At 32.5% G+C, this 16,001-nt stretch overlaps 2 protein-coding genes and 1 long non-coding RNA gene across 3 annotated transcripts; all 3 read right to left on the bottom strand.

Annotated features, from left to right (window-relative positions):
* Positions 1-123: 123 nt before the first annotated feature.
* LOC112795426 (F-box protein CPR1-like) lies at positions 124-6,917 on the bottom strand. The gene is made up of 2 exons (XM_025837355.2): positions 6,816-6,917; positions 124-1,206 (listed from the first exon to the last, which is right to left on the bottom strand). The coding sequence occupies exons 1-2, from the start codon at positions 6,915-6,917 to the stop codon at positions 124-126; spliced, it is 1,185 nt and encodes a 394-aa protein (XP_025693140.1).
* Positions 6,918-7,321: 404 nt separating this feature from the next.
* On the bottom strand, positions 7,322-9,344 carry LOC112798009 (F-box protein CPR1). The gene is made up of 2 exons (XM_025841153.3): positions 7,997-9,344; positions 7,322-7,714 (listed from the first exon to the last, which is right to left on the bottom strand). Exon 1 carries the CDS (start codon positions 9,192-9,194, stop codon positions 8,040-8,042), a length of 1,155 nt encoding a protein of 384 aa, XP_025696938.1. The 5' UTR covers positions 9,195-9,344; the 3' UTR covers positions 7,322-7,714; positions 7,997-8,039.
* A 3,539-nt stretch (positions 9,345-12,883) lies between these two features.
* Positions 12,884-13,452, bottom strand: LOC112795425 (uncharacterized). Its single transcript, XR_011880825.1, has 2 exons — positions 13,352-13,452; positions 12,884-13,264 (listed from the first exon to the last, which is right to left on the bottom strand). It is a non-coding gene; the product is annotated as an uncharacterized lncRNA (long non-coding RNA).
* Positions 13,453-16,001: the final 2,549 nt, after the last annotated feature.

Genomic DNA, 16,001 nt, shown 5'->3' with positions numbered 1-16,001 from the left:
CCAAATTCATCATCTCCAATATTCAAATCAAAACACACATTAGCAAGCAAAATTATCAAGATGATGAAAATCACAAGAAAAATAGTTGCATCTTGCATGACATACTCTTCGCCCAAGTGGTCTTCAGTTGTTGTTGGGGAGTGTGGCGAGACTCTGTGTATACACAGTGCACCTTCGAAAGAAGGCACCGTGAATCACATCAGAAAAGAGTTGAAAACATTGAAGCAACTCTCCTTCAAGATTACACTTGTAGATCTTATCACCTTTGGTATCTTGCATAATAAAATCACTGCCATTGGATGATAAGACCAGAGGAATCATACATATGTTATGAATCTGATAGAGAGTCCAAGATGACTGCACTTTATATTCCTTCATCACCCATATCTTAGTTTTCTTGCCATTATCGTAGCTTAAGAGATACAAAGCTAGACACTCTCCTAATATCACCAGATCAGACAACGTCCCCACATGATCCTTTTCAGGCAGAGCCATCGTTGAGAAACTCCTTTCTTTCACATCGAAGATTAGCATATCTTTGTAACAGCTATCTTGAATAATCATCCAATGTATAGCTCCATTAAAGAACAACCCCGGAGAGTAAAACAAACACTGCCTGAGTATAGATATGGGGAAGGGGAATACAGCATCAATTTTGATCCATGAATTGGTCCGCAATGAAAAGCAATCAACGCGGTATCTCTTAGCAGCTATTACTATCAAGTAATCATCATTTGATGCATCATAAGCAACACCATACAGAATCGCATCCTTTTTAATACTATAACCGTGAGATACTTTTTTGCAGGATCCAGTCACTGGGTTCCATATGATAATAAAACCCGGTTCACGGTGCAAGAATACAAATCCTCTGTAGGATCCAGGAACAACAAAATAGTAGGAGTCTCGTTCCTTCTTATTATTCCCAAAAGGGAGAGGGACATCTTTTATTGCAGCATGAAGAATTTCTTCGTCTTCGTTGTATAGTGCATGTAGGTCAACCAAGCGAGCCTCCTCATTGTTCTTGTTGAAGAAGAGTGAAGGGGCGAATCCGGAAGAGTGGTGAAGATGTAATTCCACGAAGTTTGAATCGGAGATGAGAGAAAACCATAGCTTAGAAACAAACTTGAGACGGAATAGATCTTTGGCTTGCACCCTCAATAAGATTGCTTGGAACAACTCCAGAGGAAGATCGTTGATGCTCTTCTGCAAGTGGCGGAACCAGAAATTTTATAAGAGGGGGGCCAATTAAATATAAAATATAACAAAAAATTAACAAAATATGATTTGTAGCATATATATCAAAAAAGTAATTATATTATATAAAAGTCAATGTTCAACTACATACTAAAACTTTATGGTCCAAACTTTATGTATGCTCTACGAATTTCATCAATTGATAGGATAATTCCAAATTTGCGGACGCTTTCCGGGATCACGCATCAATGTATCAATATTAACTTAATCTATTTCAGTCCTTGCTATTTTGGAAGCAGGGGGTTGAATATCTTGCTCAACAAGTTGTGTCACAGGTTGTTCAATAATATTTTGAACATTACTCAAAGAATCTGAAGCTGAATTTTGTTCATCATATATTCTCTCTTTTCTCTTGAAAAATGAGTGAATTGTTTTCATCTTTGACATTTTTAACTTAACTTGAACTATCTAACAAAAAAAACAAAAATAATTGCATATATATTATTTTCTTAAAAAAAATATTAAACCTATTGAGCAATAACAAATAATTTTAGAAACACAAATATATAATAACCAAAAATAAAGTTATTGATTTACTTGATTATTTTTTGTTCCAAGTCTCACAAAAAAATAATTCTATTGAGTTTTGTCCTCACTTCAATCTTTGAACACTGTCCATTATAAAAAAAAATAAATTAATTATTTTAAATAAATAATGTAAATAATACTTGACATTGTCATTAACTTAAAAAAAATTGAAATATACCTCTTTGAATCTTTGTTGTGCATTCAATGGTTAATATTTTGTTGTTCACTTCTTTTCAATGGTTTTTCTTCATATGTCTTGTTTTGGTATGGAAAGAAAATTAAAATGAGAAGAGTAGAAGACCAAAAGTTTGGGAATCACTAAAAGAGAGAGAAAAGTGACGCTATGCCTATGATAGTTTGAAATAAATATTTGAAAAATGTACTAGGGTTACTTTAATTAATAGTATGGGCTTGGGCTAGTATAATAGAACCATTTTTATTAATTATTAGAATGAGCTATTTGTTAACAAGAACAACAATAATTCAAATATCCAATACATAGTGCAGTTTTTAGTTATTTTAATTTATAAAATTTTGTAACTTATATTTTTTTTAATATTATATATAAAAAAATTTAATATTATTAATTATTACTATTTACTATTTTTTTTAAAAAAATTTGGGGGGACCATGGCCACCTTAGGTCCCCCGTGAATCCGCCACTGTGTCTTCTGGTTATTATCCATTCATGCTAAGTGTTTTCTTGCTCTCTATGATTCTTATGTAAATGCTTCGTAGTATTTGTGAAGGGTTGTTGGTGGAAGATTCTATCAGACTTAAATTCTTGTTAGTAAGTTAGTTCTATTTTTAAGCCTTAGAGTTTCTCACGTACCAAATTTTTTTGAGATCCCATTTGAACCTAAAATTTAGTTTCTCAAAATTTGAAATATAATATTTAATAAGAACACTTTTAATTGGATCCTTAAAAAAATAAATGTATTACTTTAATTTGAATTTTTAAGTTTATTTTTAACATTCTAAAGTCATGATGCGTAACAAATTCATCTATGTTTTTGGCGCTGTTGAAACCTCATCTTTCTCATGACTGGAATACTTTTAAATTGGAAATATTGTTCAATATGATTAGAAAGATAAAAAGTCAGAACACTGAACATGCACACTATCTTCTTCCTCCTCTGTTTATGAGGAATTTTGTTGACAAGTGATACTTACAAAATAAAAATTGAAACTTTCAACTTTAATAATTAATAACAGTATAACGAAGGTTGTTTGGATTGAATTATATGAATTTAAAAATCAAATTCAGAATTAATTCAATTCAATTAATACTTTTCTTTTTTTGTTAAAAATTAGGTTTGAATCCACTTTAAAATTATGCGAATTTGGTCACTTGAATTGATTTAAGACTGAATTTAATTTAATTTAATTTAAACATCCATCATATATATCTCATGTATATGAAATATTATCTTCATCAAACAATGAATCATGAATGATTATTACAATGACAATAACAACACACAAAATTCAAACTCTAAAGCAAAATAGAATAAAACTAAAGTTTCTTGAAGCTCTCAACTCAATTGCCAACCTTACAATCTATTTAAAATAGAACAACGTGCATGCATGCCTAAAGTTGGATTGCTCCCTTATTCACGTTCCTTGTTTGACCTCTTTGTGATTCCAATCATCCTTCACAAACTTGATGTCTTCTGCGAAAAGATCCGCCGGCAAAACTCACCCCAATACCTAACTGTAGTAAGCAATTCAATAATTATTCATAAATAATATTCAAAACTCACATACATTAATAATTATTAAGCAATTAAATTAACATGAATATATAACAAGGTGCAAATAAAGCTCATTAATTATTTATTACATACCATTCTTCCATTTCTTCTTGTCACAGCTGGGGAGTGTGGCGAGACTCCGTGTATACACAGTACAGGACTAGTGTGTTCTAGGTAGGGGTGGAAACAGGCCAGGTCAGGCTAGGCTTTACTCTTAACAGGCCAGGCCTGTAATAGAGTATATTGGCCTTAGCCTGGCCTGTAGCCTAGTATAGGCTTTTTAATGAGTACTGAGCCTGGCCTGTTGTTAAATCTGGCTTGGCCTGAAACCTGTCAATAGGCTTGTTTTTTTTTTAAATAATAATTAAATTTAAGATATAATTTAATTTTTAAAATTATAAAATATAAAATAATAAATTTATGAATAATATTGATACAAAATACACATATATAATTAAAGAGACAAATAGTTGAGTGGATAAAGGTATTATTATAAGATAAAAGACCCAAGTTCAAATCCTTCTAATAACATTTTTACTAGTATAATAAAATATATATATATATATGCAGGCTCAGGCCGGCCTGACAGGCCCAACAGGCTATTTCAAAAGCCTAGGCCTGGCCTTTTAAAGAATATAGGCTTTTTTAATAGCCTGAGCCTGGGCCTATTTCCTATCAGGCCAGGCTAGGCCAGGCCAAACACAGGCCAGGCTGCAGGCCCTGACAGGCCGCCTGACCTATTTCCACCCCTAGAGCCTCTAGGGGTGAGCACGGTAGTGGGTACTCCGATTTCCCATTCGAAACTGAACCGAACTAATTAAATTGGTTCTGAAATTAATGGGTAATCGGGTCTAATCCAAATCAAACCGATGGCCTTTGTTAGTAATTGGTTCGGGTATCGGTTCTGGAAATGCGAAATCTGAACCAACCCGCAAATCCGATCATATATTAATTAAATAAAAAAATAAAAAATATATATGGCTTGTCTATTAGACAATGATTATTCACTATTAATATGTTTGAATTTTTATGAGTTTAGTTTTTTAATGTATTTTGTGTATAATTTTCTATTGATATTACATGTTTATTGTACTCGTTGAATTTTTAAGATAAAAATTTGGTTTTTTTTATGAATTTTAAAGTTATCGGGTATCTAATTATTCGAGGTTTAGTTTGGTTCAGATACATATACAAAAAATTATAAATTCGAACCAAATTGAACCAATTATATTTTGATCGATTCGGTTATAATTTTACTATAAATCCAAACCAAACCGACTCGTGTTTACCCTAGTGTACTCTGAAGGTAGATGAAAGAAACCATAATTAAAGTATTTAAAACACTGAACCCTCTCTCCTTCAAGTTTATACTTGGCAAAATTCATATTGGCACTATCTACCAAAATAAAATCACTGCCATTAGATAAGAATAAAGAAAGAACGCAGTGGTGAGGAATCTCGTAGAGAAGAATCCAAGATGATGGCACTTTATATTCCTTCAACACCCATGGGTTATCAAGGAATCACCGTAGTCGAAGAAATTCAAAGCTAGGCACCCTCCTAATATCACGAGTTTGGAGGACCACCACATTAGTTTTTGTTCAGGTAAAGGTATCTTTGAGAATCTCCTTTTCCTCGATCACATCAAAGATTAGAATATCTTGATTGTTAAAACGATAAGACAACCAATGTATAGGTTCGTTAGGTAGCGTTTGGTGGAGAGACAGATACTGAAAGACTGAGACAGAGAGACAGAGACTAAGACAGAGATTGAAATAAGTTTTAGTATTCTGTTTGGTGCCAAATGGGAGACAAAAATTGAAACAAGAATAAAACACTAATTTAATTTGCACAAAGGATAAAATTGGAATTAATTAATTAAAATGAGAGTATTTTAGGTATAAAATGTTATTAAAGTTTCAGTCTCTGTTTCTAAAAATATCAGTCCCCTGTGTCCCTATATTTTGGAGGCACCGAAATACTGAAATTTTGGAGACAGAGACAGAAATTTTAGTACCTGTCTTTGAGCCAACAAACATAATACTGTATCTCAATCTCTCGGTCTCTGTCCCAATACTGCAAAACAAACGCTACCTTAAAGAACAACCCCTCAGGTTTAAACCCGTGGGTTATCAAGGGTATGGGGGGTGCAACATCAATCTTGGTCCATGAATTAGTCCTCAACGAAAAACAATGAAGCTGATTTTTCTTAAAGGCTATAACTATTAAGTAATCATCATTCGATGCATCATGACCGATGCCTTGAAGAACCGCATTTTGATTATACCAATAATTCTTTTCTTTAACAACATTATAGTAAGATATTTTTTTGTGGGATTGGGTCACTGGATTCCATAGAATAATATAATATGGTTAATAGTGGTGTAACAATACAAACCCTCTGCATCAGTGACGGAGCTTGAAACAAAATTTTAGGAGGCCAGATAGAAAATAATTGTCAAAATATTTTTGATATGAACCTCATTTAAGATAAACTTGTCTAACTTCATATCTCTTATTTGGGTGATATTGTCAAATTTAAAATCGTTTTCCAAGGTTTCGTTCCAAAGAATTAAGGTCAATCTCATCAGATGCAATTCTTTAAACTTTTAAGGTTGTATCTCACTTTTTTCGTGATTCATTAAAGTAGAAGAATTATTTACAGATGTTGATATTGTAAAAGTTATATGTTCTCCTTCTTGAATATTAGCCTTCCTCTTAAAAATACTTCAATTCTTTGATTTTTCATGATTATTTTATATAAAAATTTGAATATATATATATATATATATATATATATATATATATATATATATATATATATATATCCTGTAAAATATATAAAAAAGAAGTTAGAAGGACAAATATTAAAATTTATAATATTTATTAAATTTTTTATTAATTTATATAAATACAATAATATCAATACTTATTGAATATTCTAATATTTTTTATCATATAAAAAATTAAATTAAATAAACAGTAAAATATAAAATAATATTAAATTACTTAATAAAAAATACCTAATTTTTTATATTTGAACTCAAAGGGAGAGAAAGTGTTGCTTATTGAATAGAGAGCTGCGAAATGCGAAAATACACTCAGTTCAGGCCAAATTGTCTTAACAAAGCTCCGCCCTGCTCTGCATGATCCAAGAACAAGTAAACGGGAAAGTATGTTCTTCTTCTTTCATGGGAAAGGGAGGGAGAATTTTTCTAATGAGGCGCCAAGGGTGGCACCACCCTGAAAGAGTTCGTGTAGGTCAACGGAGCCAACCAGTTGATCCTTCTGGTGAATAAGTATGAAGGGGTGGTGAATGCTGAAGTGTGGTGAATATGAAATTCCACAAAGGTTGGATCGGAAATGATAGAGAGCCATAGCTTAGAAACGAACCTGAGAGGAAAGAGATTTTATTCTGCTTGGTTCGTATGCAATTGATGAAGGGTGTCTGAGAATTAACGCTTTGAGCCTAAGATGACATTAAGTTAAAGCTTATGATTCTAATTTCATTGAATGTACCTAATCTTATAACTTATAAGGATAGGCCATCTAAAAATTATTTATAAAATATATATTTATCTATAGTAATTGGCAGTTCAGCACAATAAAGTAGCGTGCGAAAGAATTTCGTGGTAAATTACTGATACTAATTCTGCTCCTCTTTAAAAGCTATTCACTTTGTATTTTACTCCCGATAATTTAAAACTAAATTAGATACAAGATTAATAAAATAAGCACACGTTGCTGGATAACACAGACAAACAGGAATTTTACAAGACTCATTTGACAAATTCACTGGATTCCACACCTTGCATTTGAAGTCTGCAGAAGAAACTTATTATCCCCAAAAGAATCTACAATTAAAACTTCTAGGATTGTGTTCATAAGGTTTTGACATGATAAAAAAAAAGTACATAATGTAATCTGCAAAATAAAACATCTGAAGTTTTGCATAACCAACTAAAAAATATTACTATTAGATTTTGTTCAAAAGATATATTAGATTTAACCAAAAAGAGACTAAACTTCATTTGCACTTTTCAAATGTTCTTCCCGATGTGTCAAGCTGTTTACTTGTATTTGGCTCCTAATTCTCTTTCTTTGTTTTAATCCTTCGTGATGCTAACATTTAGCAACATCAAGTTGTTCAAAACAATCATGGTGAACTTGATGGACTGCAAAATAATATAAACAAAAAGCTCAACTGATAAAAGTCAAAGCTTTAGACATGAAAAAGATCTAAACTTTGAAACTGACCCAAGACCGGACTATAGGAAGTAAGACAGTGATTAATGATTCCCTAGGCATGGATAAATTCGACTTCATCCATAGACAAAAGTGACATTTGATTGGAACTTGATGCATAATGCATATTACTCATTACTTTTTCGTTAATTACAATGCAAGAAGACCAACATGAATGGCTTGGTGCAAAGCATAGGAGAATAGTTACATACCGTTTTCCTTCTTTTATTATTGTTATTATCCTTATCCTTAATGTCACTGGAGTGGCAAGAGGCTCTCTGTATACACAGGTTCGGATGCAAAGTAGTTGACCGAAAAATAAGGATTTTTAATACATTGGAGTCTCTCTTCTCTGAGATTATACATGTAGAACCCCGTTTCGGGAGAATCATTAGCTCTTCCAATAATATCACCATTACTGGATAAGCACAATGGCTGAAAGAATTTGCAAGGAATCTGATAGAGAGTCCAAGATGAGTGTACTTTATATTCTTTCATCACCCATATGTCAGTATTACAGCTATCATAATTGCAACCATACAAGGCTAGGCAGCCTCCTAGTAGGGCGAGTCTTGGATAGGAGCATGCACTCATTACAAGTTGTTCCGGTTTAGATATCATTGAGAAAGTCCTCTCCTTCAGATCAAAGATAAGAATAACATCCCTGTAAGCAGGAGATAACTGCACCCAATGAATAGCGTCATTCAAGAAGAACCCAGTAGGATCGCTGCCAAAACTAAACAAGGGTTTGGGGAGTGCAGCATCAAAATCAATCCATGAATTGGTTCTCATGGAAAAGCAGTCAAAGTGATCATGGTTATTCATATCCTGCCAAGCTACAACTACTAAGTAATCATCCTGGGATGCATCATAACCAAATCCATAGAGAAGAAAGTTGCAGTAACGGCTAAAGAATTGGCGCTTACATCGAGAATCAATATGAGAGTAGGATATTAATTTGCTGGATCCGGTCAGTGGGTTCCATACCACAAAATTTGGGTCTCGAATAAAGAAAATGAAGCCTCTGCAGGATCCAAGGACCTTAACAACGTAAGGTTGTGTCTTGTAGAAAGGGGGAGACACCTCTCTTAATGCATCATTGCCGTCACTAAATAGTGCGTCTAAGTCAACAGAGTAAGCCATCCCACTTTTTCCTATGGAGATGCATGAGTTGGTTGACACGGGAGAGTGGTGAAAATGCGATTCCGCAAAGTCAGGATCAGAAATGAGAGAGCACCAGAGCTTGGAAACGCACCTGAGGCGAGCGAGATGTCTGATCGGTACCCGCAGTAGGATTATGTGAATCAGGTCAAGAGGGAGGATGTCGTGAATGCTCTTGCTCTTGTCATTCTGATTCTTCTTCTTCTTCATACTCGATTGCTCTGTCTGCTCCTTCTTCTTCTTATCCATGCTTGGAAGAGACTAGAGAGCAGCAGTGACACCAATTACTCCGTGATGCAGAAACAGCAGTAAATGAGAGATTGGGAGAGGTGAATGGAGATGGAGGTGAGGCTGTAAATTGTTAACCATAAAAGGGAGAAAGATTGAGAGATTAGGGTTAGGGATTTAATAGTACGGCTTCCATATCTTCAACTCAAATTGGGCTTTGGGTTGGGTCGGGTTTCATTCTGGGTCAAGAAGATAACCCGAACATTAACATGTTTATTAATCGGTTTTGTTAACTTCATTTTTTACTGAAACACAATATAAGCATCCCCATTTATCATTCGAGGAACACTCACATAAATACACTTAAAATATTTTTTTAAGATGTTTTTTTAATAATTAAAATTTAATTTATATAATCGATCAAACTGTGTTATTTTTATCAAAACTAGACTAAACAAACTAATTTGACCGAAAATCGATAAATCAACTCTTAAATCGATCTATTTTAATTTTTTTTTATAGAAAATAGCTATAATGTCCCTATTATGAAAAATAATTTAAAATATTTCTATTATATATTTTAAAAACTCTAAATCCTAATCTTTCTCTTCTCTTTGTGTCATCATTAAATTAGAATTTAGGATATTTAAAATTAATATATATAATAAGAATATTTTAGTTATTTTTTATAATAAGAGTATTATAGCCATTTTTTATAAAAAATAATATTAATTTAGATCGATTCAAGATTTGATTTATCGATTTTTCAGTCAAATCAGTTTGTTTAGTCTAATTTTGACAAAAATAACACAGTTTGATTAATTATATAGATTAAATTTTAATTATTAAAAAACATCTTTAAAAAAAGACGTTTTAAACGTATTTATATGAGTGACACCATTAACATAATGCTAGAACTAAGAAGTTTGAAATGTCATGAGAGTTATGCAAGGCTTGGCACAAGTAACTCGATTATGTTGTTTGGGTGGGTAAAGGTGGCTTCTCATGAGTTCAAGAACAATGTGATCTTTCTTTGTAGTTCACAGCATGCAGGACTGATTTGTATTCTTACTACATAATGAAAAGGATACGATAGAAATCACGAGGCTTCTGTCCAGAACTCCAGATTAATACCCCTTTATGTACCAAAAGAAAAAAAAAATAAAGAAATCACGAGGCTGTGAAAAATCAGCGTTCGTTTAAACTGTTGTGAAACCGCATAACATTAAGTTAAAGCTTATGTCTCTAATTTCATTGGGATGTACCTAATATTATAAGGATACACATCAGCTAAAAGGTAAAACCTATTCAGGGGGCACTTGTGCATGCTGCTAAACCTAATCATTAACTGAAAGTAGTCATCAATGAGAAAAGTATATTTATATAATAGTAATCTAAGTGCATGTTGCTCTCCCCAAACGCTATTCTCTATGTATTAAAATTAGATACAAGATTAATAAAATAAGCATACATTGCTCAATAAAACAAAGACAAATTCATTGAACTCCACAAACCTTGCTTCTTAAGTCTGCAGAATAAAAGTAATATCCCAAAAAGAATCTGCATTTAAAAATTTTTGGGTTGGGTTCACAAGATTTTGACATGATAAAAATTAAGTTGAATTAACACAAGACAACAAAAAGAATATATGAAGAAAAAAGTACTTCATCTTTGTAGCAAAACAGACATTGCAAGCGAAACTATTATAGGAGTGTTCAAGTAAGCCCCTCTGCCACCATTGCCGTTGATTACTGGTTTGACATACAAGTTGCATCAAGTTGTATACTCTAAATAAAACAATTCTCATATACTGTAACTTTTTTTTTCTGGGTTAACAACCAGGCTAAAGGTAAGATTAATAGAAAAGTATATTATGTACAGCAAAATAAAAATGTGAAGTTATGCATAATCAAATAAGAAATATTACTACTAGATTTGATTCAAAAGATATATTGGATTTTAAAAGGAGACAAAACATTTACACTTTTCAAATGTTCTTCTCCCCATGGGTCTAGCTGTTCACTTGTATGTTGGCTCCTAATTCTCTTTCTTTGTTTGAATCCTTTGTGAAGCTAACTTTTAGCAACATCAAGTTGTTCAAAACATTCATGGTGAACTTAATTGGTGACCTGAAAAAAAGCTCAACTGGTAAGAGTCACAGCTTTAGACATGGAAACGATCTAAACTTAAAACCTCTCCGCAAGACCGGTCTATAGGAAGCAAGATAGTGATTAATGACTCCCTAAGCATTGATAAATTCAAATTTCACCATCCATAGACAAAAGTCACAGTTGATTAGAACTTGATGCATAATGCATATTACTCATTACTTATTCATTAATCAGAATGCAATAACTAACAGGAACAGCTTGGGACAAAGGCATAGTTACATACCGTGTTCCTTCCTCTTCAACTTCTTGTTATCCTTATCCTTAATGTCACTAGGGAGTGGCAAGAGACTCTCTGTATACATAGCATCGGCTGCACTGATGTCATGCTTAGAAAAAAGATATTTAACACGTGGGAGCAGCTCTCCTCCCACATTATATATGAGAAACTCTTTCTTAAAGGCTCCGTTAAAGAACAACCCCTCAGGTTTAATTAAACTCGTGGGTTATCAAGGGTATGGGCAGTGCAACATCAAGCTTGGTCCATGAATTAGTCCTCAACGAAAAACAATGAAGCTGATTTTTCTTAACGGCTATAACTATTAAGTAATCATCATTTGATGCATCATGACCGATGCCTTGAAGAACCGCATTTTGATTATACCAATAATTCTTTTCTTTAACAACATTATAGTAAGATTTTTTTTGTGGCATTGGGTCAATGGATTCCATAGAATAATATAATATGGTTCATAGTGGTGTAGCAATACAAACCCTCTGCATGATCCAAGAACAAGAAAACGGGAATGCTCATTCTTCTTCTTCCTTGGGAAAGGGAGAGAGAATTCTTCTATTGAGGCGCCAAGTGCGCGTAGGTCAACGGAGCCAACCAGTTCAAATTTCTTGGTGAAGAAGTATGAAGAGATGGTGAATACTGATGCTCTTATGGTTGTTATCCATGCATGAAGCAAGCTCTGTTTTGTTCTGCTTGGTTCTTATGGAATTGATGAACAGTGTCAGGGAATTAAGGGTTGTGAAACCCGATAATTTACTGATATTCTTGGTTACTACTAATTACTAGTATGACATTAAGTTAAAGCCTCTAACTCTAATTTCATTGGATGTACCTAATCTTGTAAGGATAAGCCATCCGCTAAAAATTATTTATAAAATGATTATTTATCTATAGTAATTTACTACACTTTTTATTTTTAATATTGGTTTAACAATAGTAAAATATTGGTTGTTTAATAGCTAAAGATTAGCTAAAGAATCTTGTAAATCAATAAGAAAACGGAGTGAATATCAATGAAAGAATACTGTAGTTTGTCGAGAATACATACAAATTGATAAATTTTCGAAGTGTTCACATGTCAAATCTCATTGAAATGTGATTTTCTGTTTAGACAATACACCAAGTATTACATTATTTCTACCAACCACAGCATAGAACAAAAGGCAATTAATTATGTTTCCCTTTATAATCATCTAAACAGCGGGGTTAATGCTGAGAAAACAAAAACCAACAACTTAATGATAGATCACTCAAAGATAATGCAGCAAAAGGAAAAGAAATGTACATTAGATAAAACACACAAAAAGCAAAAAGAAATTTTTCAACATATATAGGAATAGGAGATGAAGAACAAAACAGATCATCTAAGAATGTTACTATCAGACTAAACCAAAAGATATATTGGATTAACAACATGTTAAGCTCCCTTTTCACTTTTCAGACATACGAGTTTTATCCTGTTCATATTTAGAAAGAAAATTCTAATCCAAAGAAAATAAAACTAAAGTTTCTTGAAGCTTCTTCCCGCTCAACTTTGAGAACCCTGCTCTTCATTTACAACAAAATCACATGTCTAAGTTGTTCACTTGTATGTTGGCTCCCGATTCCCTTTCTCTACTTGACCCCTTTGTGATTCTAATCTTTGGCAACATCAAGTTGTTCAAAACATTCACGGTGAACTTCATGGCCTGCAGAAAACAGCTCCACAAGATCGGACTATAGGAAGCAAGACAGTGATTAGTGATTCACTAAACAGTGATAAATTCAAATCTCACCATCCATAGACAAAAGTCACAGTTGATTAGAACCTGATGCATAATGTATATTACTCGTTAGTTTTTCATTAAACACAATGCAATCAAAACTAAAATGAATAGCTTGGTGCAAAGCATAGGACTGATAGGAGAATATACATACCGTTTTCCTTCCTCTTCCTGTTTTTCATCATGTTCTTATTATCCTTATCCTTAATATCACTAGGGAGTGGCAGGAGACTCTCTGTATACATAACTTCGGTTGCACCGATGTTAAGCCCACAACAAAGATATTTAACACGTGGGAGCAGCTCTTCTCCCACATTATACATGAGAAACTTTATCTTTTTTATTTTATCCGAAAGAATTATTTCTCCAATAATACCACCATTATTGAATAAGCACAGAGGCTGAAAGAAAAGAAAAGGAATCTGATAGAGATTCCAAGATGAGTGCACTTTATATTCTTTCATCACCCATATGTCAGTGCTACAGCTATCACGACTGTGATAATACAAGGCTAGGCATCCCCCTAGTAGGGCGAGACCTGGATAGGACTCATAGTCATAGGAGCATGCCAGTTCAGGCTCAGACATGGTTGAAAAAGACCTTTCCTTCAGATCAAAGATAAGAATAGCATCCCTGTGATCTTTAATAGGCAAAGGCACCCAATGAATAGCACCATTCAAGAACAACCCAGCGGACGTGCGCTGAAAAACATGCAAGGGTTTGGGGAGTGCAGCATCAAGATGAATCCAGGAATTGGTTCTCAAGGACAAGCAATCCAAGTGATCTTGTCTTTGCCGCTCGCTCCAAGCTACAACAACTAAGTAATCATCCCGGGATGCATCATATCCAAATCCATACAGACGGGCACTGTCGGGAAGCCTAAAGCCATTGTAGATAGGAGAATCAATACCAGAGTAAGATATTCTTCTGCTGGATCCAGTCAGTGGGTTCCATACCACTAAACATTGAGGGTGACGATGTAAGAGAACAAAGCCTCAGCAGGATCCCAGGACCCAAAAATAAGAAGGTGGTTTCGTATTGAAAGGGATACTCACCTCTTTTAGGTGTGATGCATCATTGTCATCACTAAATACTAGGGCGTCTAAATAAAGGAAGTAAGCCACAGTGCCATTTTTTATGCAGAAGAATGCATTGGTGGAAGCGGGAGAGTGGTGAAAATGCAATTCAGCAAAGTGTGGATCGGAAATGAGAGAGTACCAGCACTTCGAAACGCACTTGAGGCGAAAGAGATGGCTGGCCGGCACTCTCAGTAAGATTCTGCGAATCAACTCAAGAGGGAGGATGTCATGAATGTTCTTCTTCTTCTCCATGCTGGATTGCTCTCTTGGTTTGTTCAGTGTGTGCTTCTGCCACTTCTTCTTATAATCTTATTATCCGTGCTTGGAAGGTTGTGCTTTTCGCAATTCATAATAGTAATTCACGAAACCCGGGACTTGAAAATTTCCTTGAAACCAGAAGACTTTGGAAGGGAAGGGTCAGTTTTGGATTGGCGATTCGGAAAAAAAAAAAGGGAAAATAGTTCATTATTTTATCTTTTTTTTTAAATAAATAAATAAAAAAAAGTTATTTCATGAATAAACTTTACAAGAAAAAATTCTTAAATATTAAAAATATTTAGTTTTATTTAGTTGGAGAAAAGAAAATGCTTTATAAATTTAATTACAAAAACGATAGGTTGAAAATTACAGTTTATATCATTTTAATTTTTGAAAAGCTTTTAAACTATATTCATAATTTTACAAAAATACCATATTCTTTTTACATTATACATGACTGAAAATATCTTGTTACAGTTACAAAGTAAACAAAAGAATAAGAAGTTTTGGAATTAGAGTAAAGTTCATAATTACTCACAAATAATAAGAAAATAAAATTTTATAATTAAATTTGAAAAAAAAAAGTTTTCTAGAAATATGTGCTACTGGTAAAATTCAAGTTAAGTTTAGTAAACAATTTAATTAAATTTTTTTAAAATAATTTAAATAATAAATAATTATATTAAAAATAGTTTATAAATAAATTATTTTATATTTAAATTTTTAGTTCTAAATGCTTATTTTTAAAAAATGTGATAAAAAAATAAGTTAAAATTTTAAAAAAAATTACTTTTAAAATTTTTAGAACGAGCCATTAGCCTTTAAAATCTTTTTTTCTAAATCAAAATAATGATAACCTCGAAGACTTTGACGAAAATTTAGAATTTAAAATAAAAATTAAATTTAAAAATATTAGGATTAAGAATATATAAATTATAATACAAATGTGTTATCCGTACATAAAAATTAATTATTCATATAAAATATATATTAGAAGGTAAAATATACGCTTAAAATAAATTAAATAATTTATATATTACACAAAAATATATAGTGACAAATTTAATAATTAGTATTTAATATTTAGATAATATTTTTATTATAATTATTAATTATAATAAATTATATTTTTTATAAAAAGAATTATAAATTTCTTTCACTTCTACTTTCTTTTACTCATACTCAGGGATTTGAAATTGCTTTGGAAACAAAAGACTAAGAGTAGGGTATGGAAAGGATCAGTTTTGCATTATTCAAAAAGTAAAATCCCAAAAAATTTATTTTATCTTTTGGATAATTTTAAAATATAAATATAGAAAGTATTT

This window comes from Arachis hypogaea, chromosome 4, assembly GCF_003086295.3.
Source record: "Arachis hypogaea cultivar Tifrunner chromosome 4, arahy.Tifrunner.gnm2.J5K5, whole genome shotgun sequence".
Classification (NCBI taxonomy): Eukaryota; Viridiplantae; Streptophyta; class Magnoliopsida; order Fabales; family Fabaceae; genus Arachis; species Arachis hypogaea.
This window is presented reverse-complemented; position numbering and strand designations above follow the sequence as displayed.

Excerpts from the sequence above, each read along its gene's own strand:
- LOC112798009 (XM_025841153.3), bottom strand. The coding sequence starts at position 9,194 with ATGGATAAGAAGAAGAAGGAGCAGACAGAGCAATCGAGTATGAAGAAG.
- LOC112795426 (XM_025837355.2), bottom strand. The coding sequence starts at position 6,917 with ATGGCTCTCTATCATTTCCGATCCAACCTTTGTGGAATTTCATATTCA. Across the intron at positions 1,207-6,815 it reads TTCACCAGAAGGATCAACTG|AAGAGCATCAACGATCTTCC; the intron begins GTTGGCTCCGTT and ends CGCCACTTGCAG.